The sequence below is a fragment of the Nematostella vectensis genome, chromosome 3 (assembly GCF_932526225.1).
Source record: "Nematostella vectensis chromosome 3, jaNemVect1.1, whole genome shotgun sequence".
NCBI classification, from domain to species: Eukaryota; Metazoa; Cnidaria; class Anthozoa; order Actiniaria; family Edwardsiidae; genus Nematostella; species Nematostella vectensis.
In genome coordinates this window covers 10,972,579-10,995,774 of record NC_064036.1, presented here as the reverse complement: position 1 = coordinate 10,995,774, position 23,196 = coordinate 10,972,579, and the positions used below count along the sequence as shown (strand labels likewise).

The window sequence follows — 23,196 nt, the reverse complement described above, 5'->3', positions numbered from 1 at the left end:
TCATGGATAACTAATAATAATGGTAATAATAATAATAATAATTTAATGTTAAAGCAGGAAGGCATTTGAATAAGATTATACTTGATTGAAAACTGTGAAAACGGTTATCATGTTAGCAGCCTTATGTAACATTTTGCTCTATAGAGCGTTATTCAAACAACTTTGTTTATTCAATAGTGGAATTCGCTGCACGGGGGATCTGGTCTCGAGTAAAGAAGGAAACAGCCTCCTGGGAAAAGTGCTGAATAACGTATGCGCATGCGCTTGCTCTGGCGAAAACAAGCACAATCGTAGTGTAGGTACGAAAGGCTGACTTCAGTTGCTGTTTTGACTAACTGTACAGCATTAAAACCATACTGTACAAAAGATGACAGATTCGTTTAATAATGAGGGAGTTAGTTGAGACTAACAATGTTCAAATTATTGCTATTAGGTTGCTAAGATAGGCGGTTTACAAGCGCTTACCCATGACTCGAGCGTGGCACCTTTCTCGTTCTGCCATGGTCCTCTCGGACCCATCACACACCGCGCATCGGCGGAACCCGTCTACCTTTTCCCGCGCAGGCGCAGGTGCTTGCTGTGCCACAGTGCGACCAATGCTTTGTGAGGCCTTTTTCTTCTCATTTTTCACCATCACTCGCTTGATTTCCATTATTTCGCCATCGACAGTGTTCACCAAGTAGCGACGTATGTCGATCGTTGATTTTTCATTAATGAATATTAATTCTCCACCAATCGTATGGACTTTAAGGCCTATTTTTTCACCATGTGGACAGCTCTTTATTGTCATAACTCTCATCCGCTTTGTGCTGCCCTCAGTGCTCGACGGAGGGCTGGACTCTTGGGTCTTGTTGGCTGCTGCGCTGTTCATGGGCAAACGAGAAGCATATTTCGGGGCTTTTCATTCCCCTCGCTGGTCTGAGGGGATGGATTGTAACGAAAAATAGGCATGCCTTCTCGTTTTCTCGAAAGAAGTGAAATAACGGTCTCTTCATATAGCGGTCTTATGTCGGATAAAACTGTTTTGTGGGCGAAGTTGTGTTTGGATAACGGGTCTTGGGTCCTTTTCTGTACAACATAGTAACAGGTATTTTCTGACGTATGCTTTTTATCACGTCACTATTTTTTTTGTGCACGTGTGTCAATTATCATAGCCTGTAACCAGTACCGTATTTACTCGAAAAAGCGCTTTCCCCTAATAAGCGGCCCCTTCGAACCAAAACTATTAATAAGCGCTTCCCCGAATAAGCGCCCCCCTCCCCTCCCCAGGTTTTCTGAAACTGAGTAAAATGACTATCATACATGTAGTTCTAAAAAAGCACATGGACTTTGGACAAGAAGGAGACAAAAAATTAATGGATGAAAGCTTATTGAAAAAAGCTACTTCAAGTTGTAGTATAATAATAGTATAAAATTGATATTAATTGACAACATATAACATTCTGCGGCCTATTGTGCGAAATTTGCCCTTTTCAATAAGCGCCTTTCCTCGAATAAGCGCCCCCGTCTGAGAGTCGAACAATTTTAATAAGCGCCGGGGCATGTGGTGAAGCATGCCATCACCTTGGCTCCCTGTGGCCCGACTCATGCCACCACGGCCAACATGGCGGACGAAGAGTTATTTCAAACGCTGCTGAAAACACATCTGGGAGACGGCATGAAACGCTATTATCAAGACATATTAAGAGAATTTATGCTAGTGAGTATCGGGGCAAAAGCTTCTTTGCTTTTCGATTATGCGTATGTGGAATCGTCTAAGATGTTTTCGCTTTTGCAAGATCTCCAAAGTCAAAACATCTTGGAGAACGCTTTGAGTGTTGTCGTTCTTGGCGAGGATATAATTATTTGTGACATGTGTAAAATTATAACCTTTCTCGAGGTTAGATTACAAGAAAATGACTTCGTAGTAGTGGATATATCTGTTCATTTGAAGAAACCTAAAGTTATCTGTAAAAAAGAGCAATTTCTTCAACTTTTAGAGCAGATGCGCCATAGACTTCTCGAATGTGGCTCCGAAGGTAAACCTTGTCAAGAGAAGGCTTTGATCCTGCACATTGATACGTTACCTGACTGGAATATATCTTCTTTATTTGGCTTTCTGCTTGGATACCCTGTCATTTATTGGTACGACAAAGTCGGTGATTATAACTGCTTAGCAATGGAGCCATTATACCTATATCAAGTGTTTATTTCAACGTCGACATGTTTGCACTTTGAGAAGTTAAGGAATACTAAAAAGATGATAACAAAGGGCAATCAGAAAATGCAAATGATCTCCTTTTCAGCACCACAGTGCTTGTTTCCACATTTTGAAAGTTGTGTTGAAAGATGGAAAACAGCACTGGTGGCAGCTGTCAAAAAAGTAGGCATCGACATCGAGTTTGCAAGGACAGCAGTTGTTCAGGAGCATGTCATTTTGTAGGCTTGAGGAAGTTCAATGTTCTCTACACCCTTCATATTGTTGGGTTATAGAATAATTTGTGTTAGACTTGTGCTTTATTTGATCTAGCCTTTTACAATGCAAGATAAAAGTGCTAGGAAAAGGTACTGTAAGTAGCCTGCATATATCCGATATACACAAGCTTAGCCTTTGGTTAGTACAGTTCAGTACTGGATGTATGTAGATAATACTGTAACTAGCAGTGAAAAATATATTTTATACAACACAGGTGATTCATTTGATTATGAACTAATTCATCTTGTGTTTTTCTATAATCCTTCCAATTATTTTTATGATCTTGATCAGGGAATTATTTTTTATTGTGTAAAGAAATGGATTATGTATGCATTCTCCCTTTTTTGAGGCAGTAATTATAAGTGAGTAATAAAAGAAGACTACTTAGATTGAACTGTGGAAAACTATTTCTATTTAATAATAAAATGTTTACTTTGTTTATCAGGTCTCACATTTTCTGACATCCAGTCACTATCAAAAGTACAGAATGATAAAAATACAAAGTTCTCTTTACATCATTCCCTGATCATAATATAAAATTTATACTTTCCTGTGCCTGGAAATTGAGCAAGCTTATAGATACCATCACAAAAGACTAATTATGCAAAAGATAAGACGTTTTAAGCAACTTTTGGATTTAATCTATTAGACACATGCATTTAAGTCAGCTTTTGGATGCATCTTAGTCAAAGCAGTTTGCTGAGAAAAAAATGACTGATGTAGTTCTTATATATTTTCAACATTTTGAATATTGACAAGAAGGCAAATGAATTTAAACAAATGCCATTTCTAATAATGAGAATAATTCCTAACATTTGTTATTTTTGCCTAGATTTTTAAGTGCAAGAGACAAGGGTTACCTATGGTTGGCCCTGGCCTCCCTTAACTTCATAAAATTGTAACAATTTACACAACCACCCAAACCAAAAGAATGCAAAATGACAACAAAAAGAACATTTTGTTATTCTAACCATAAGTACAGTAAAATTGCCGATTTTTCTATACTCACAAAACATTGGATGCTGGCAGTTACAAGTATGAAATCCTTTTTCCTGTCTGGTTCAGTTCCAGTGTATCTCCCTAATCATAAAATATCTGTTCATAATCCTGTTCCATCAACCTCATATACATTATCTAAAGTGAATTTGACATTACAAAAACAAGTCTAAAAACAATTCTAAAGGCTACTCCTAAGGCTTTAGTATAGCTAATTTTACTATAATATGAGATAACAGGAGTCTGGTTATCATCAATTGATCATCATGAGCCCTCAGGGTGCACCATGGAGTACACAGAATGGCTTGCCACCATAAGCATAAAACTGAGATCCCTCCAAAAGCTTGTTGCAGGTCTAGCGAGAGAAAAAAGAAGATAACCAAAATGACCATAAAAATCACAAACGTTAACCTTTGACTATCATTCAAGTTATTTCAGATGTCCATATAAGATTTAACCAAACTGGTGAGCAAAATGTTACTTACAGAACACTTGAAGCATGTTGCATGCCACGAGACATCAATAGCCTCTACCCAGCGGTCACCACCCCCAATAGCACGATTGCATCCAGCACATTTGACACAGAACAGCTTCTTATAGCACATCTCACAGTAAGGCATTCCACGATCCACGTTAAATCCTTCACTGCCAATCTGTTTGGAGCAGCTGGAGCATGTAAAGTGCTCAGAATGGAAGGTCTTCCCGATGGCCTGTACACATGGCTGAAAGGTATGCAAGAATAAGACATGGTACATATACAAGGTGCATGAATAATCCACTGATGGCCTGTCCTAAAATGGATGGCATATTCCATGGAATACCTGTACACAAGGCTTGGAGGTATGCAGGGGTGGTATATGATAGTGTGGAAGGTACATAAATCACCTGCTTATAGCTGGTCCCAAATGCACATGGCATATGACATGAAATGGAATAACATGGGTGATAGGTACATGAGAAGAAGACATGACTGTGGAAGGTGCATAATAACTCTCTTATAGCTTATACTAAAATGCATTGCATATAGTATGCAATGGAATGACCTGCACTAAAGGGTTGAAGGTGTGTGAGTAAGAGAAATGGTTTAGCTTATCCAATGCACCATATACTGCTATAGCATGGAATATTTCATGCACTGCTTATTATGGCTTAGATGGGTTGTATACATGGATGAAAGGTACAAGGATGAGACATGGTGTAAGGTGTTGAATGCGAGCTTAGCTTATCCTAAAACACACAGAACATGATGATTATGGCATACTGTACACATGGCTGAAAGGATGAGACATGACACTCCGAAGACATTAGTGACCCACAAACAATAACCTTGCATGTGGGCCTGCAAAACATTATAGGGTGTGTCACTGGGGGGCATGTACTCCCAACAATTTGAAACTTCATATTGCAGCAAAGCAGTGTTTTATTTCATATCAGACAGTGTGATGTTGCTTTAACTAGGACATAAGCATCATAAAAAAAAAAATGATGAAAGATACTATTGCTGTAAAAAATGACTGAGATAAGAACTATGCAAAAAAAATTGAGCAAAAGGAGTGTGGTGTAAGGAATTTGGACAAAAGCCTTTGTTATATTACTTCCAATGGCAGCCAATGCCCTTTAAAAATATGGACAGTGATAAGAACTATAGTAAGGGTGGGCAAATGGAAAAAATATAACTTGCCTGACAATATTTCCTGATTATTTTCTTCAATATTTTCTCCAAAAATAATGAATGATAAAATTAGAAGAGATGAGACACAAAATTTTGCTTCCAAAGAACGGTGACACAAGCTATCAGATGCTCAATGGGCCATATAGCCAGTATGCAGCAACTTGTGGTGTCAGTCAAGTAATGTTTTAATCATACTGGTCTATGGCTAACACCATTTCTTCAGCTCCATATATGGCTCAATAATTGCACATCCACTCCAGTCTTATATTTCCTTTATTTGCCAGAGGAGTTCATAGATTTTACTTTAGCATGTACACTTGATTAGCATAGATTTTTAAATTTCTTTCTTCTTTGGTTGTGAATGAAAAACACAACTTAGGAAAAATCTGTGCCATGTCACCTAAATATCTTCACGTTAAATAGTGACTTTTTATTACAAATATTAAAATTATCCAAAAATATGGTCTAGATTTTATTTTGAAGTTATTCAAAATAGCTCTGTTCTTTTCACCAGCTTCAGATAAACATGAGAAATAAAGCTAGAATGCACCTCAGACGTGATAATTAGGTTCCCACTTTGCTAAATTCTACACCTGGCAACTTACACAAATCAAAAAAGGGCCTGAAGAAGCCAATCTGAACTAAAACATATAGTACAATCTAAGAACTACCAAGGGTTCTAGGGTCTGGGTTTATGATATAAGTGGCATTGTACAACAAGCTAAAATGCAATTTAAACATCAAGGGCACCCAACGACCATTTTCGGTCAAATATCTGTTCGGAAGCAAGGTCAACTACGGGTTTGCTTTAAAAAAAAGGAACCCTTGTATTTTCGGGAGTAAGTATACAAGGGACATTACAGTTTCGGATGCCTCGGGTTGAGTAACTAGATTTTTCGGATGGCTGTTATTTCGCCTAGCAAATCCGAACAGATAAAAAATATCTAGGAAAGCTCTATATTGTATACAAATGACTGCAAACGAATAAAAACGGTATCATTTTAGGCCGGTTGTGAAATTTTCGTCGTTGGGTGCCCTTGAAACAGTTGCACAAAAATATGAGCACATAGGCTTTAGGCTTTACATGCTATAAATTTGCATTTATTGAGCCACACAATAATTGCATTGTAAAAACTGTTGACACCAAATATCATCAAAACATAATAAAAATAGCGCCGCAAAGTTATATAAATAGTACTTCGAGTTAAAAGAAAATAGCCTCTACATCACCTTTTCAACAGATCAACTACAAATGCAAATTTGGTTAAAAAAACGTTTTGGTTCTTTGCTAGGTTCAGCACTTTAGAATCAAAGAATTAAAAAAATACAGGATCTAGATTAACCTATCATTAGAAAGTCTTCTATCCTTTCTACCTACTTCTATAACTAAATTTTTTATCCGCCATCCTTCTACACAAACGTTGCACTTGTCAGAGAAGTTGTTGGTGATCACGGGCTACTGCTGATTGCACAACAAATTGCGGTTTCTGAGATGCAGGACCCTTCTCGCTGGACCTCCTGCGTGTGGGCGTGGTCATACCCCTATCACTGGAGCGGCGCCTAGGAGGGGGTGGAGCCTCCCTGTCACTTGATCTTCGTACTCGTTGCTGGTAGTTAGACAGTTGGTAGGACACATGTCTTGTGTGGTTTCTCTCTACTTCAATAGCATCTTGCAGTTGGTTGACGTAAATCTTGAGAGGAAGAATCAATTTTTCAGCGCGTTGGAATCGTTCGTTTTGCTCTACTATCGAGTCTCCGAGAACTTGAATCTGATATTGTTGATCTTCCGTCCTCGACTGTTTTCTTGACGTTTTGTTTTCCAGATTCTGGATACGCAGTTTGTACATGTCGAGCATATCCTGAAGGACCTTAGCGCGCGCCTCCATGGCGTTCGTATGATCCTCGTAATTCTGGATCGCGGCTTGTTTCGCGACTTGTTTGCGAGACGCCGCGGCTAGGCGCTGGAGTGCGGTCTCTCTCGCGGCTTTCAACTCGGACATCTCGTACAACATGTTATCCTTCTGGCGCAGTCCTTCCATGCTGTCGCTCTCCGCGCGCTCTTTGTTCATGATCGATTCCTCGGCCACTCGGCGGCGCTCGTGTAAACGCACGCTTGTTTCCTGAGTCTTATATTCTAGCCTCTGCAATCTATCCTCGATGGCTTCGATCTTCCTCTTGAGCTGACTGCTTTGTCCTTTAGCATACTGGTAACGTTTATTTGCTTCCGCCTTGTCGTCGTTAGCGTCTTGCTCTTGCTGCACAGCGCGTCTTAGTTCCTCCTTCAGTTGTACAACTTTGTCTTTCATGGACCCTCCACCAGGATCCGCGTATGCCATCTCGTAATGAAGACGCTCAAAATTCTGAACGGTCTTTGGTGAAATGACCACCTCCCCTTCACTAACGCTCCCACTACGGCTTCCACCGCGGCTCCCACCGCCGCCGCCACCAAAGCTACTCCGACTGTTACTGGAGAGCGAGGAGGCATTTGAGTCTCGCCTTATGGGGCGCATGTAGTCGATTCCATGGACGGGGTAATGGACACGCCCCGAGGGGGTGTTCTCGCCGCCTTTGTTCAGCGCCAGGGAGGGGTTGATTTGGGGCTGCCTGGGCCGCGGTTTGCCACCCTCACGGATAGCTCGCAATATGTCAGAAGATGGTTTAGGGACGGACGGTTTTGGGGGAGCACAAGCATGCAGGCTCTTGGGCTGGAAGAGAAACAAACGCAGGGCCTCTTAACTAAAGCTTTAGTTACTGAGCAGACAGAGAGCAATCATTACCGCACGAATAGCTTTTAGAATTACGAAAATATTACGTAGGCACTAAGTAGGCTGCGCTATGCGCCGGTGTTTAACTTTAACGCAAATATAACACGACCGCCCGTGTATGTTTTTTTTTTCTCTGCAACACTTTTATAAAACCTTGCAAGTGAAGATCTTTTCGAGTGCCACTTTGTATCAATCAGCAGTTTACCAAGTGTTCTCAGTGCGTGAATAACTAACGTGCTTGTCATTGCTCAACGGAGACTCTTAACGTGCAGTTAGTGCTTGGTAAAGATTTAGCTGCATGTGATTAGCGTACATAGAGAGACAAGAGTTACAAGAAGATAGCCCACGCGTCACCTACATGCTTGAGGGGGGGAGGGGAGGGGTTAGAGTTCATCGCATGCAAGTCTTCCCGTCGTCCCTTGCTCTCTTGGCTCGTAACTTGACTTGAACTTGTGACTCTTCGTTCGGAATGTTCTCTGAAGACACATTTCTCATAACTCTTCTCCTTGTCTACAGCGTTTACAATATTTTTATTTTTATAATATTTTTTTGAGACTATAAGAACATCTAATTTTCAGTTAAGGCTGGGCCGTTTAAAGGCTGAAAATGTTCTTAACGGTTCTTAGCGAATTCAAAAGTTTGAGCACCGTTTGCGCGCCTTTTTTTACAGTTTTTCGAATTGTGGAAAAAGAAACTCTCACAAATTGTTTTAAAAACACTTGTAAAATGGACATTTTTATATCAAAGTTCCTGTCGGTCATGCAGTATCTTTATCCTTTAGGATAAAAACAGATATCTACATTTATTACTTTTATTCTACAATCACCAATAAAATAAGTTAACTTTATTATCATATACACAAACAACCATGCAGATATCAGTTTATAAAACAATCTACAAATGTACAATGGTAGATTACCCATAACCCCCTCAAGCCTCACGAGTTGCTATGGAAACAAGAGTCAATGGATACACGAAGAAACACACGAAGCCAGCAAGTGAAAGGGTGGAGTGTGAGAATATTGTGTACATGAAAATGAACAACACAAATAGTGGCTCATTCATGAAGTACTCGATGTGATCGATCAAGTGCATCGTAAACCTGTGGGATAGCTGTGCTGTGCCGTGTTATTGTGCTGACGAGAAGCATTCCCATAACAATAAAACTCGTGTTTTTCCAAGTCAAATTGATTTTTGCACTCCCCCCCTACTCCTCCATGCAGCTCTTTAGTCAACAGCGCGATGGAACCTGGTTAAAAGACAGCAGAGTCTCCTGCCTTTTACTCAGGATTTATGTGGTATTCAGGCATGGCCAACCGAAACCTCCACAGGGAACACGAAAGAACGCCAGGGGCTGGGTTCCAGGTCATGTGGTCGAGGACCTCTCTCCAACAAAATAACATTACGCGCATGGCATTTCCCTGGGAAAACCTTAAGTAGAAAGGTCCTGATCCTCAGGATATAAAGAACTCTCTTCCCTGTTTGAAGATGTGACTTACCCCGACAATGGGCTGCTTGCAGCTCTCGCAATGGGGCGCAAAGAACTTATTATAATCCTTCTCGCAATACAGCTTGCCGCCCTCCTCAATAAATCCTTGGTTTTGAAGCGAATCGCCGCAGCCCGCACACGTGAAGTGATCCGGATGCCACGACTTCCCGATTGCGCTCACAAATGGGCCCCTGTTTGGAGAAAAATAAGATAGCGAAACAATGAGCGCACGACCCTAGCGCAGAGGCACTAGGTACAGGGACATTTTTTGCGCAGCAAACTAATATCGCACTGCTCGAAAATAAAGTGCACACTGTCAAACAAGTGGGTATTAGTTCACGTTTGCGCACAGGTGGATTCAAGTATTAAATTAGGGAGCGCGCAGAAATACATATGCCAAAAGTCTAATTTTTGTCGATTATTCAATAAATATTTTTTGGAAGTCGAAGGGTTCGCGCGCTCCTGCACCACCAGCCACACTTCCGAACTAAGGCGTCAAATCAAAATGCTCACGAAGACCGGAATTAATACTTACAGAATTTCCTCTCCGCAGGCATCACAGTAAGGCGTGCGCGGCCCGTCACGGGGCTGAGGAGGCTTGGCTGGTTGCCTCCTGATCTCCTGGGAGGGGCCAGGGGGAGCTGGACTACCTTGGTACCCAGGGCTTCGCTGAGGTGGTCCCCGGGATGGGGGTTGGGATGGAGGAGGCTTGGCTGGCTCCATCCTCACCATTCCAGGGAGACCAACAGGTGCGGGCTGGCCTGGTCTGGTAGCCATTGGAGGGGGTGGGGCTTGAAGGGGTTCATGGGAGGGGCGGACCACGGGTGCGTGAGGTCTTTGGAGGGGCATTGGGGTAGTAGAAGGCTTGCTACGGTCAGATTCTGCGCGGCTGAATACGCTTGGCGGGGTTTCTGTTGAATGGAATTCAATTCATACGGGTTAACGATTATTGGGAAATCAATAATGACAGGAAAGTGTCTTTTTTTATACGCCCGTATCACGTTCCTGCCCACAAATCCCATGATTTTGGAGTAGGGATCCCTGTGGTGAGTTCTAGTTCCCAATCCTCTAAAACAGAGCAAGTTGAAAAAATGGCGCGCGTTTTGGTGGCACGAGATGAGGTCGGCGTAAATTCACCCATTCAGCTAAGTGTTTGAGGCTCCTTGGTTACCCCTAAAGACTTGGAATATAACAAGGAATTTGGCAGAATGAGGTATTTAGGTTTATATTGGAATGCTAGTCACAGATTAGCGGTAGATTCTACATTTTCAAGTCTTGTACGTGAGCGATGTACCGTCGAGACGACATTTCAATCGCATTCAAGAAAAGTTTGCGTTTTGCTTATGATAAAGCAACGACTTTTGTCCTCTGCAATGCACATAATATCTATTGTTTTCTCTTTTGCATCTCGTCTTTTTGCACTTAACCAGCAGCACATTTCATAACATTGGAATAGAAATTATTACTAGTTACTTATGCACTTCCCGGGAGAGGGTGGGGGATTAGACCCTGTACAAAACAGAGAAAAGCCCCCACCCCCTCGGGACAAAACTGTGATCAAATGCCCCTACCCCTTCAGATGTAAACTATAGGCAACTACCCGACATCTGAAATAAAGCCTTTATCTTCAAAGCCAGTACACTTCAGCATATGTAAATTTGTACTAATAGCTATGAAGATAACAATAACCAAAAAAATGAACAAATAAATAATTTTCATTTGGCATTAGTTATCAGTCATATTTGTTTTCGCACAATTTGCCATGCAGCTTGCCACACGCTGATACATGGAATTGCTTGCTACAGAAATGAAAGAGTCTCAAACCAGAAACTAACATGACTTATGCAAAGTACATTTGTGATGTTATTCATTTGTTCCCAAGCCCCCATAGTAGGGACAAGTCTTAGAGTCAAAAACTCTCAATTTCCCCACCCCTTGAGACAGATTCTCATTCAAAAGTGCTCTAAACCTCCATGTTATCCCCACACCTCCCCAGGACCATGGGGGTGGGAGTTTTAAAAGACTAGTGCTTAATACCAGATACAGTTCTCTCTTTTTTTTCAGAAACAAGAACCACCTTTTTTCTACAGCAAATGTTTTCTACTTTTTCATTAATCTACTGCAACAAAAGTAATCTTTTGGTCATCTTAGTCAGATAGCTATAGTGATTCCCAACTCCAGTAAATGTTTCATTTAGCCATACCTCCAGAGTCCACAGCTCTGCTGAGCATTTGGAAGGACTTGGATTGAACATGGCTGCCGCCATCCTCGTCACCAGGCATGAAGGCCTCAGGGGGAGGGGGAGGCAAGTCTGTTAAAAGATAGTAAATTTATCATTAAATACATGTTCTCTTATCTATTAGGTATATACCAAGTAGACTTCAAGCAAGAGGCAATACACAATTTTAAAAGGATATGGGTTTTACTAGGAACTTAAACTAAAAAAACGCTTTTAGTTAAAAAAAATTATTTTCTATTGAGACATTTTCAAAATAGGGGTACCCTGCCAAGCATTTCTTACCATCCTCAGGTTCTGCCTATGTTATCAGTGTTTCTTTCCATCGTCAGGCTCTTCCAATGTTATAAGCATTTCTTACCATCATCAGGTTCTGCCTATGTTATAAGCGTTTCCTACCATCATCAGGCTCTGTCTATGTTATCAGTATCTCTTTCCATCATCGGGCTCTTCTAATGTTACAGTATAAGCATTTCTTACCATCATCAGGCTCTGCCTATGTTATCAGTGTTTCTTTCCATCATCAGGCTCTGCCTATGTTATCAGTATTTCTTACCATCCTCAGGCTCTTCCAATGTTATAAGCATTTCTTACCATCATCAGGCTCTGCCTATGTTATCAGTGTTTCTTAACATCATCAGGCTCTGCCTATGTTATCAGTATTTCTTTCCATCATCAGGCTCTGCCTATGTTATAAGCATTTCTTACCATCATCAGGCTCTGCCTATGTTATCAGTGTTTCTTACCATTCTCAGGCTCTGCCTATGTTATAAGCATTTCTTACCATTATCAGGCTCTGCCTATGTTATAAGTGTTTCGTACCATCCTAAGGCTCTGCCTACTGTATGTTATAAGCATTTCTTACCATTCTCAGGTTCTGCCTATGTTATATAAGCATTTCTTACCATTTTCAGGTTCTGCCTATGTTATAAGCGTTTCTTACCATTATCAGGCTCTGCCTATGTTAGAAGTGTTTCTTATCATCATAAGGCTCTGCCTACTGTATGTTATAAGCATTTCTTACCATTTTCAGGTTCTTCCTATGTTATAAGCGTTTCTTACCATTATCAGGCTCTGCCTATGTTAGAAGTGTTTCTTATCATCATAAGGCTCTGCCTACTGTATGTTATAAGCATTTCTTACCATTTTCAGGTTCTGCCTATGTTATAAGCGTTTCTTACCATTATCAGGCTCTGCCTATGTTAGAAATGTTTCCTATCATCATAAGGCTCTGCCTACTGTATGTTATAAGCATTTCTTACCATTCTCAGGTTCTGCCTATGTTATAAGCATTTCTTACCATTTTCAGGTTCTGCCTATGTTAGAAGTGTTTCTTATCATCATAAGGCTCTGCCTACTGTATGTTATAAGCATTTCTTACCATCCTCAGGTTCTGCCTATGTTATAAGCATTTCTTACCATTTTCAGGTTCTGCCTACTGTATGTTATAAGCATTTCTTACCATCCTCAGGTTCTGCCTTCTCCAGGTGCTTCATCAGTCTCTTGAAACTCTTGGACTGCACATTAGGATCAGGGGGGTGACCCCAAGAGGGAACCTCATCACCATCATAACTCACTGAATTACAGGCAAAAATGGATTGAACATGTAATAGTAGTTTTTTTAGAATTAGTGAATAGTAATATGTGTATAGGATCAAAACAAAAATCTCAAAAGCTAGTTAAAACATTTCTAAAGCAAAGATGAATTTAAATGGTAAAAATACAGTTCAAATCTAAAAATTTCCACAGTATTATTGAAAGGCACCTCCTTTCACATTCTTCTGCCCAACCTGCCAATTCAGCATGTTACCAGCATGTCCCTGGCAAAGGATTTCACTGCTTATTTTACATTTTTTTGTGTTTCAACCTCTTACAACTATTCTCAGCTAAACCTACTTAATATCAAATACCTTCCCCATCATCACTTATGCTCATCTTAAATCTCTGTGCTAGCATCTCATCTTCAATCTCTTTCTTTTTAGCCCTCATTGCAGCATCACTATCCACTTGGTCTCTGTGTAATACAAACACAGTTTTCATGAGAAGTGTAGTACAAACACAGCATGTTAGCTAGTATTTTATGAAACACAGTTTATAAGTTTATTGTTCCTGCTAAACAAAACTAAAAAAGACATCCAACAGAACCCGGCAGCTTTCCTAGATATCTAGAATAAGCAAGAATATTTTGGACCTTTTTGCACGACGAGGACAATGAGTTGAAGGTGTAAAATTCTAGTGTTTGGTGTTTAATATTCTGTATTTGAACGAGGCTTCTGGTTCAAGATCACAACCACACGGGTCTTTTGTATTATCACTGCTACTTTGATACTAACTCACCTGTACTGGGCGCCTCCCCCATATCCTTGCGGCTGAGGAGAGTACTGTTGGTGAGAATACTGTTGTTGAGAGTATGATGGCGCCGGTGGTGGTGCTGGCGGCCCATGTTGGTAATGCTGGGGCTTGCTAGCAGTGGGTGGTCCAATGCGGACTGAAGGTGCCGCCTGGACAGCAGGGGGACGGGCGGGGGCCTGGTATGATGTTGCTCCAAACGGCTTGGGAATTGCATTATATTTGTGATCTGCCCCGGCTGAGTGTGTTGTTGATGTCATTGTCAGGGGTTTACGCGACATTGAAGGGCTTCCTGTAGCTCCACTGAAGACAGACAAAGGACTCTTGGTAAGTTCTTTCACTCAGAAACGTTTTGCCTGGGGTGCTCTTTACGAGTATGTGTGAGCATTTTACCATGAAACAAGCACACTTCTAGATGAATTTTGTGAGACAGGACTAAACCATTGACTCAAAAACATAATATTTACATTTATGCCATAAAATAGTTAAACCTTGGTCATAAACACTTGGTATACAAAAGGATTTGGTTTTATTTAGCAAAGATTTTCCTGAGAGCAATTGGCCAAAGTTGTCATGTCATGACAGTATGTTTGACTATAAATCAACAACAGCAACAGTGAAAATAATCTGTTATACGGATCATAATAGCGGATGTGTTAAAAGGATTTGAACATCTATATAGAGCCCCAAGCATTAAAATAATCCAGCTCAATTTGGAAGAGATTTTAATTGTACTTGTACTTTTTGAGAGTGCAACAAAATAAACTGCTATTTTGCAAAAAAGTTGATTTTATGATGTCTTGGTAGTTATTAAAATATTTTTTAAACATAACCTTGTAATTTACTTAAAATATCTTATGAATGTATACATAATAATATATTAATATGAACATTTGTAGTTATCAATTAGAAACTTTCATTCAAAGAAAATGCATTTTTACTTAAACGAAATAAAAAAAAACAGCCAGACATGTAAATTGAAAATAAGAATAATTAATTATATGAAGAATATACCTTGCTTTGCAAACCATGTTTATTAGATATGAAAATAAAACCATAATAATAAAAGAAAGCCATTACAAAAGTAAAGCGTATGCCATATTATCTTTCCCCTTTGTGACTTGAAAGCGAAATGGCACAATTCCACGAGGAAACCATTCATTCATAATTCCCTGAATTTTTTATTAGCTGCCTCTAACGTTTGTAAACATCTTAACTTTTAATGATTTTTTTAACAGGGCGAGCAATATGGCACCTTAAACAATTCGATATTATCTAAAAGTTTCTCATAATATTTTATATTTTGGCCGAGTTAAATAATAAATAAATTTAATAGCAAGAGTGCTTGACATTTCGGCATGGTGTTATCTCTTAAATCATAACCTTCATAATATCTCTTCTCTTGTGATGAATTGCTGGCAAATTGCGGTGCATCTTGTAATTCAATCAGCTACTTCGCAATACTGCAAATTTGTGAAAATAATCGTACAAATTTCCAAAAATGTCTCACTGGTTAATTATAAGTGAAGTCGTAAAAGGAGATACACGTCACACGATTCAATGCCATCCATTCATTAACCAAAGGACTTGAAGCAGGCAGTTTGACAATAACAAAGTGGGTCTATTCAAAGCTGTATTGTCCCCAGGGTTTCATAGCTGACAAAAAAGTATAAAGGTCCATCCTGTTTCGTCCCTTAGGTTTGACAAAACTTGCGTGAGGCTAATTTCTGCTCATTACAGCAGCTAATCGCCGTAGAGTACGGCACAAAGGATAGCGAAAGCTTCAGCAGTTACACACCGTCTATCATTCCTTCATGATTTTGATAATATACAGATTTTTACTATGCTTACAGCAAAGCCTTTAGGTAAACAAACCGGCAACATAAGTCAATAAATCCGTGCATTTTTCTCGTGTCCGAATCGGAGGTGTCTACGAAATATTTCCCGCTGTTATCATGTCGGCATTGATTTTAAACAATTGTTTCGTTAATGCAGAGTAATCTGCAAGGGATTGCCCGCGAGCTTGTTGACTCGCGAGGCTGCAGTAGAAAGCAAACAGTAGTCCGGGTTGTCTGATGGCCGAAGCCATAAGCGCATTAGGTGCTTGGCCCGATAGAATTACAACTGGTTAGAGAAGCAAGCATTCCAAGACGGCAATAGGATTGCCAAGGCCCGACCTTTTAGTCTGAGCCAGCATGAATCCTGGGCTCGCCCTGCAAGAATTCCACTATAAAATGTCCCATGCGTATGTAACGCTAGTAGATAGATGTTGCCAGCTAGTGCCGATTTTAGGCGGAGTAAGCACCGCGAGTCACCCCTCTGTCCTTAGCAAAAGAGCAACTGCAATCACATCACACCCTCATCGAGGAGAAAACTCAGCGACAGCGGAAACCAAAGTGAGGTGCTCTTTCTAACAGCGACAAACGGGTGCTTACACATGGGGAAATTAACGCATTTGAGTCGCGTTGAATCCACTTACCGGCGGACCTGAAGTCTGAGCGCGTTGCCTGTACGCTTGATGCTCTCCTGTGCCTCCATATGAGTCATATCCTCGCAGCCCATGCCGTTTATCGAGAGTATTTGGTCCTCCACGCGCAAACCATTCGTTATTGCCTTTCCACCAGGCGTGAGCTGCCGAGGGACAAATGCGCAAAAGCATCAGCATCGTCGAGCAAGGCCCGGCGCTCGTAAGTCACACCATTGACGAATGCAACCAGAAGTTTTCAGCGTGAAAAGGTGGCCCTACCTGAGATACAGTGGGTATTTGACCAAAATCCTTGCCTCCCTTGAGTCGGAAGCCCCATGGCCCGCCACCGTCGAGCACCAATGCAAACTCCTGGCCCGCCATCCTCGCGATTCAGAGAACAGCTTCAACAAACCCACAAATTCACTTCAAAATTCGGGCTGCAGGAGATCACACAAACACAAACCTCTCGGGGATCTAAAGGCTAATTATTCCATCTCGGGTGGAGCGGAGCCCTGATTGGTCAAGACTACAATTAATTCCTCTTCGCGCTATGATTGGTCGTCGGAACAATGGCCCCACACCTACGGGGCAAAATTTTCAAGAATTTGAAGAACCCGAATATTTTGGATGTGGTCGATGCTGCTTGCGTAGTAAATAATGTAGATTGGGGAATCCTGGCGGGTTTGTGAAGTTTTTTTTGAATTCGGTGACTAGCTGAGGGTCTGATTCCGAATCTCCGCGGACAGCATAGCGCTTACGTAAACTGTTATGACCAAGTTTTTGTGTGAATAGCTGGTGTGCAAAACAAAGTAACCAAACTTTTAATTAAAAAATATATAAATCAGCAGTTGGGCTATTGAATGGCATTTCCTGGGTGGGGAGGCGTCGTAGTTTTGTTATCTAGCTGTTCATCAATACGACATAGTACAAGTGGAACTAGCACCTCTATAAATGGTAACCGATACAGCCGATTTGGTGTGAGAAATGGCATAAAATAAACGTCCACTGTTTAGTTAGGTTCATCATTTTATCAATAGAATCATTTATCCGAGTAAACATTAATTAAAGCAAATACATCTTTTCTTTCCTCTGGCGTGATTTCTCGATAATCCTCTTTAGTCGCTGTTGAAATCGTTTATTTCTTTTGTTGTTGCTTGCGCGAGTTCAAGAGAAAATAAAATCAGTTTTCATCGGTTGTCACAAGCCAATTTCGTCACAGTCGGTGATCGCATTTATTGATGCACTTCAAGTTATTACTGATAAAAAGAAAACATCTTTATTTAAAGACTTAGAAGCTGTGACCCTCGCCTCTGTTGACGATAGCTGTGACGTACAATGTACCGAGAATGCGCTATGTCTAAATGCGTTGTTACTGTGCTTCTCTTCTTGTTTCTAGTATCTGTGACGTCGACAGACTTCGTTAGCTCATGCTTGCCCCGACCCCCCCCCCCCCCCCCCTAAGCAACAGACAACAAAAGAACGACATTAAGCTCATTACAAGATCGAATCTTTATTAATGACGGGGTCTGTGGCAGTGTTCGGATTAGCTGTGGTATTTTCTGCGTTTTATTGGCTCAAGATGGAGCATACCGGTGGAGGGTAGACTGCAGTGTCTGTTTCGTGCGGGCGAACTGGCCGCTTCAATCTTTCTCCACATTCGAGCGTGCGCGCACGAGGAAGGCTGCAATGTAGAGGTTATCTTTATTCTTCACTGGCGGATCACTTAAAGATTTTCTGGCAATGTCTACTGCACCTGTGTTTGTCCAAGATACCGTCTTTATACCACGCCCGTAGATCAACGTTCAACCTAAATGTGCGCGGTTTCCGGAAGGTGCACCACATCACCAATAGGTGCACCTTTGCTATGCATTTGCCGAAGTGCCGATTAGCCTTCGCGTACATTTTCGAGCTGGCCCGACTATTCGTCTTGTTTCTCAAGGTTAACTGCCCCCTCTCTCTCTTGTCAATTTCTACCACAGCATTGAGAAGGTTAGACAATCGCGCACAATAGGACTATCGAACCTCTGTCCTTTAGACAACTGTCAGTTCCAGGAAAAAATATATGACCCATTCATTGGTACGAAAGATCGAGTAAGAAATAATGTTTGTTTCGCTCGAGTGAAAGTATTGGTCCTTAGAGGTATCCCTTCGTGGAAATCTTTAACTGTATTTTATAAAAATAAAAGAACAGGAACTGTATAGTAACCGTTAAAGACAACACTTCAATGCGCAAAAACAACAGATTCCGGCACTCCTGCACTGCCGCACATAACGCGACGTAACCAGTATGATGAGTAAAGCGCCGACATATAAAAAGAGCCTGCGCTGACGTTATGCAGACAAGAGCATATGTCAAGGGACGAAGAGGACGACAGCAACAACAGCTAGGATTTAAACTAGCCTACTTGTAGGCTTTGATAGTTTTTCCGGCACGAAAACCCCGAAAACACGAAGTTTGCATACCTTTCTCCCCCTGCGGAGCGCGTTATCCAAGATGGCGGCCGTGGTATGCGAACTTCGTGTTTTCGGGGTTTTCGTGCCGGAAAAACTATCAAAGCCTACAAGTAGGCTAGGTTTTAACCGTCTGGCCAGTGGCAGCTAGAAAATGTACAGATCTTTTTTAATACAACATAGGCACGTGAAAAATAAAGCATGCCATTTTTTTTACTTACTTCTTTATTCTTACAAATAATAAATACCCAGACGACTTAGGCCATGGAACTGCCATTTGCATTTCGCTGTTTGCTTTGACAACTAAGATGCCCCACCAACATTTATAAAGTCACATGGACTTATATCATTATATGATGTACTTGTCGCTCGACGTGTCGCGCGTGACGCGGATCCAATGTGATGCCCAGGGTCGAGTGAGCCGATGAGAGATCCAACCATCATAGCGCACACGTCTTGGCTCTACTGCTCATCCAGCCTCTCAAACACCACGCGAAAACCGCAAATGCACCCTCGCAGCGAGCCCCCAGAAATGCGGCTTTTAAAGGTGTTAAGTTCTGCGCAGTTGAACGGCAGACAAAGTCCTCCAGGGAAACCATGTGCCAAGAACAGCATCCCGGCATTATGCCCTTAGGGCTCGATAGCTCTGTTAATGACCTGTAAAGTGCTTTCTTAATCATGCAACGATGACACTATCAAACCATTTTAACCCAAATCGTGTGATTCAAATTGCTCAAGTAATATAGTAACTGGCGACTCCAAGTTTTGGAACGTTGTTCGCGCCTGGCGATAGGCAATAGATGGATGCGAGATTACATGGACGGTGTTCATCCGGCATCTGTTACAGAGAGCGATCATCGTAACCTAGATGTCAATTACCGCGGTCAATGCACCAGACGACGGAAAGAAGCCAGAAGCAGAGGGCCGCTCTTGGCACGTCTCACGCGACTGCTGTTCTAGATTAATCCGTAAGCTGGCATTTGATAAAAAGTTATAGATGCCACAGCACCTTTGTATCACCTATCGACCCCCTCAACAACGTCCCTAACCGAGTCCGAAAAATAGCACCTTGGATTGGAGACGGCGGGAGGGAAATCGCTAAACCTCGTTTTTATTACTCGCCCTCCACCTCCTCATTCACTTTCCCTCTTGCATCCTCTCTCTCCCTGCCCTCGATCACTCTCCTCTGTCTCCCAGCTTCCCCTTCCTATTCCTTTATCTACACTATCTTTTGTATCACCCATAAATGTAATAACACCCATAAATGTTATAACAACCATAAATGTAATAACAGTCACCCATAAATGTTATAACAACCATAAATGTAATAACACATCGCCCATAAATGTAATAAACAGTCAACCATAAATGTAAGAACACGTCACCAATAAATGTTATAACAACCATAAATGTAATAACACATCGCCTATAAATGTAATAAACCGTCAACCATAAATGTAAGAACACGTCGCCCATAAATGTTATAAACCACGTTAACCATAAATGTAATAAGACGTCGCCCATAAATTTTTTAACTTATAATTTCGACTCATAGAAACAACATTAGGCAACCAAACTTGACAGATGTCATGTTGGTGTCAAGGGGGGTGCAACGATATGTCAACTGAGCATGACGTCATCGATGACGTCACTAAAAACGGCAATACTCTTATCTCATCAAAGAAACATCATAAGGCAGTCTTACTTGGCAGATGTCATGTAGGTGTCAAGGGGGGTGCAACTGATATGTCAACTGAGCATGACGTCATCGATGACGTCACTAAAAACGGCAATACTCATATCCCATCATAAAAACATCATAAGGCAGTCTACCTTGGCAGATGTCATATAGGTGTCAAGGGGGGTGCAACTGATATGTCAACTGGGCATGACGTCATCGATGACATCACTATCCAACGGCAATACACATATCTCATAATTGAAACATTATAAGGCGGTCTATCTTGGCAGATGTCATGTAGGTGTCAAGGGAGGTGCAACTGATATGTCAACTGAGCATGACGTCATCGATGACGTGACTAAAAACGGCAATACTCAATTCTCATCATTGAAACATCATAAGGCGGTCTATCTTGGCAGATGTCATGAAGATGTTAAGGGGAGTGCAAAGATATGTCAACTGGGCATGACCTCATCGATGACGTCACTATCCAACGGCAATACACATATCTCATAATTGAAACATAAGGCGGTCTAACTTGGCATGTCATGTAGGTGTCAAGGGGGATGAAACGATATGGTGCCTCGACACGACGTAATCGATGACGTCATCAAGAACAGCTGTAAATTCTATGTTATCCAAATTAAACTCATTGTCATTACACGCGACCTCAGCGGATTCAAGACCGTCGTCTGGTTTGGGATTAGCGCGTAGTCAATGAAGGCCTGACGTTGGGGTGATAGAGACCAGCCGTCGCATCCAATGTGAATGGAAGTCAATGGGAAATAGGTTTCCAAGGAAAATCGAACTGCGTTTAGCGGGCTCTGCAGATAACATATTCCAATTCTATGGTTTATGCGCGATTGTGTTAAAGTGTTTTACTTCGGCTTTGTTGCGCTTTAATTCCACAAAGAATGCACATTCCATCATTATTTCATAGTTCTAATCATAATTCTTTTTATTTTCAAAGGAAATAAAACGGTCATTTTTTTCCCGTACACACTATACAGTAAAATAATTCACATTTGCAGCTCTTGTTGATTGATCTCTCGTTCTAAACAATGAATCGAATACCAAGTTTGCAGGGAAGCACCGTAAAATTTCGGCAGAAAAAGGACTTGGTGACAGAAGATATAGGAGAGCCTTTGAAATCTTTGGGGTACAAGGAGAAATGAAACCTCATAGTCCTGCTGGATCATACTCTTGTCGTAGTTTTCGATCGCGACTCACGACTGGGAAGTCGCAGCAATTGGGATTCGCGCGCGATAAAATACGGGCCTGGATGTTGTGGTTTATCTTGTAAACTATTTTGTTGACGTTTTCTATTTAGTATTGCCAGAAAAATGCTGTTTCATTTAGCTGATAGAGCCTGTATTAATTATTACAGACAATAGAGCCGGAAGTATCAACCGATTAGTTAAATTGTGGTTTATTGTAAATACATTTCGGGCGATAAGGGCCACCATTAGCGTGAGACTAGCAGAATTGGAAAAAAAAAGTCTTAAAAATCCTCTAAAGGATAGCAGTTGGTAAAAAATGTATACGCTTAAAGGTAGGTCGATCGCCCCGTCTACTTTTCTGGAGAGTCCCCCGCGGGCTGCCCGCGATTTACTGATGTGATTGACTTATTATATGCATAATGTTGCACACCCACTTCACACCTAAATGACATCTGTCAAGTTAGACCGCCTAATGATGTTTCTATGATGAGATATGAGTATTGCCGTTTTCAATGACGTCATCGATGACGTCATCCTGAGTTGACATACCGTTGCACCCCCCTTGACATCTACAAGACATCTGCCAAGTTTGGTTGTCTAAGGTTGTTTTTACGAGTCAATATTATAGGTTATAACATTTATGGGCGACGTGTTATTGCATTTATGGTTAACGTGGTTTATGACATTTATGGGCGACGCGTTCTTACATTTATGGTTGACTGTTTATTACATTTATGGTTGTTATAACATTTATGGGTGTTATTACTGTGTGGTGTTGGGTTGCGGTGCTGTGGGCGCTTTGGCAAGGCCATGTGGTTACTCTATCAGTGGGGCGCTTTGGCAAGGCCATGTGGTTACTCTATCAGTGGGGCGCTTTGGCAAGGCCATGTGGTTACTCTATCAGTGGGGCGCTTTGGCGAGGCCATGTAGTTACTCTATCAGTGGGGCGCTTTGGCAAGGCCATGTGGTTACTCTATCAGTGCCTTGGGCACCGCGCGCTTCTTGCCTTCAGCAATGACCCGGATGAGGCCAACGCCGTGTGTGGTCTTCTACACGTCTGCAAAAGAGTGTTGAAGATAGCTTCGCGCACTACGAGGAGGATCTTATGACCGCATCGAATTGAAATAGAGCCTGTGTTTAAAAATTATCTTTTAAGAAAAAAAAGAACCTTTGTTGAAGAATGATTATAAAAAAAAGTCAACCGGTAAACATTGACTTTTCCATCCTGATAGAAGTACAGATGAAAATATATTTAGAAGTCGTTCACAGCGCCTTTTCTTTTCAGTTTTTCTTACTCCGCGCCTGTCGCAAAAGGGAGCCTCGAAACAAATAATGATCCAGACAAAAGTACCCCTCCTTCCAGAGGTATCGGAAACTGCGTGTTAGACCAAGACGCTCGAGTTGAACACTCTTTC

General features: G+C 41.4%; 2 protein-coding genes and 1 long non-coding RNA gene across 4 annotated transcripts; 1 reads left to right on the top strand and 2 right to left on the bottom strand.

Annotated features, from left to right (window-relative positions):
• The first annotated feature begins 1,599 nt into the window (after positions 1–1,599).
• On the top strand, positions 1,600–2,896 carry LOC5519965 (UPF0739 protein C1orf74 homolog). The gene has a single exon (XM_001639851.3). The coding sequence runs from the start codon at positions 1,604–1,606 to the stop codon at positions 2,420–2,422; it is 819 nt and encodes a 272-aa protein (XP_001639901.3). The 5' UTR covers positions 1,600–1,603; the 3' UTR covers positions 2,423–2,896.
• Positions 2,845–17,240, bottom strand: LOC5519964 (PDZ and LIM domain protein 7). 2 transcript variants are annotated; one of them, XM_001639777.3, is made up of 10 exons: positions 16,709–17,211; positions 16,442–16,593; positions 13,951–14,265; positions 13,524–13,627; positions 13,076–13,189; positions 11,581–11,688; positions 9,913–10,288; positions 9,388–9,568; positions 3,937–4,173; positions 2,845–3,806 (listed from the first exon to the last, which is right to left on the bottom strand). In XM_001639777.3, the coding sequence occupies exons 1-10, from the start codon at positions 16,808–16,810 to the stop codon at positions 3,726–3,728; spliced, it is 1,770 nt and encodes a 589-aa protein (XP_001639827.3). In that variant the 5' UTR covers positions 16,811–17,211; the 3' UTR covers positions 2,845–3,725. The 2 variants fall into 2 exon arrangements, with proteins under 2 accessions (XP_001639827.3, XP_032220784.2); XM_032364893.2 differs by lacking the exons at positions 2,845–3,806; positions 3,937–4,173 and adding an exon at positions 5,379–7,828 and having other exon boundaries at positions 16,709–17,240.
• A 683-nt stretch (positions 17,241–17,923) lies between these two features.
• LOC116603549 lies at positions 17,924–19,807 on the bottom strand. Its single transcript, XR_004290667.2, has 2 exons — positions 19,102–19,807; positions 17,924–19,027 (listed from the first exon to the last, which is right to left on the bottom strand). It is a non-coding gene; the product is annotated as an uncharacterized LOC116603549 (long non-coding RNA).
• Positions 19,808–23,196: the final 3,389 nt, after the last annotated feature.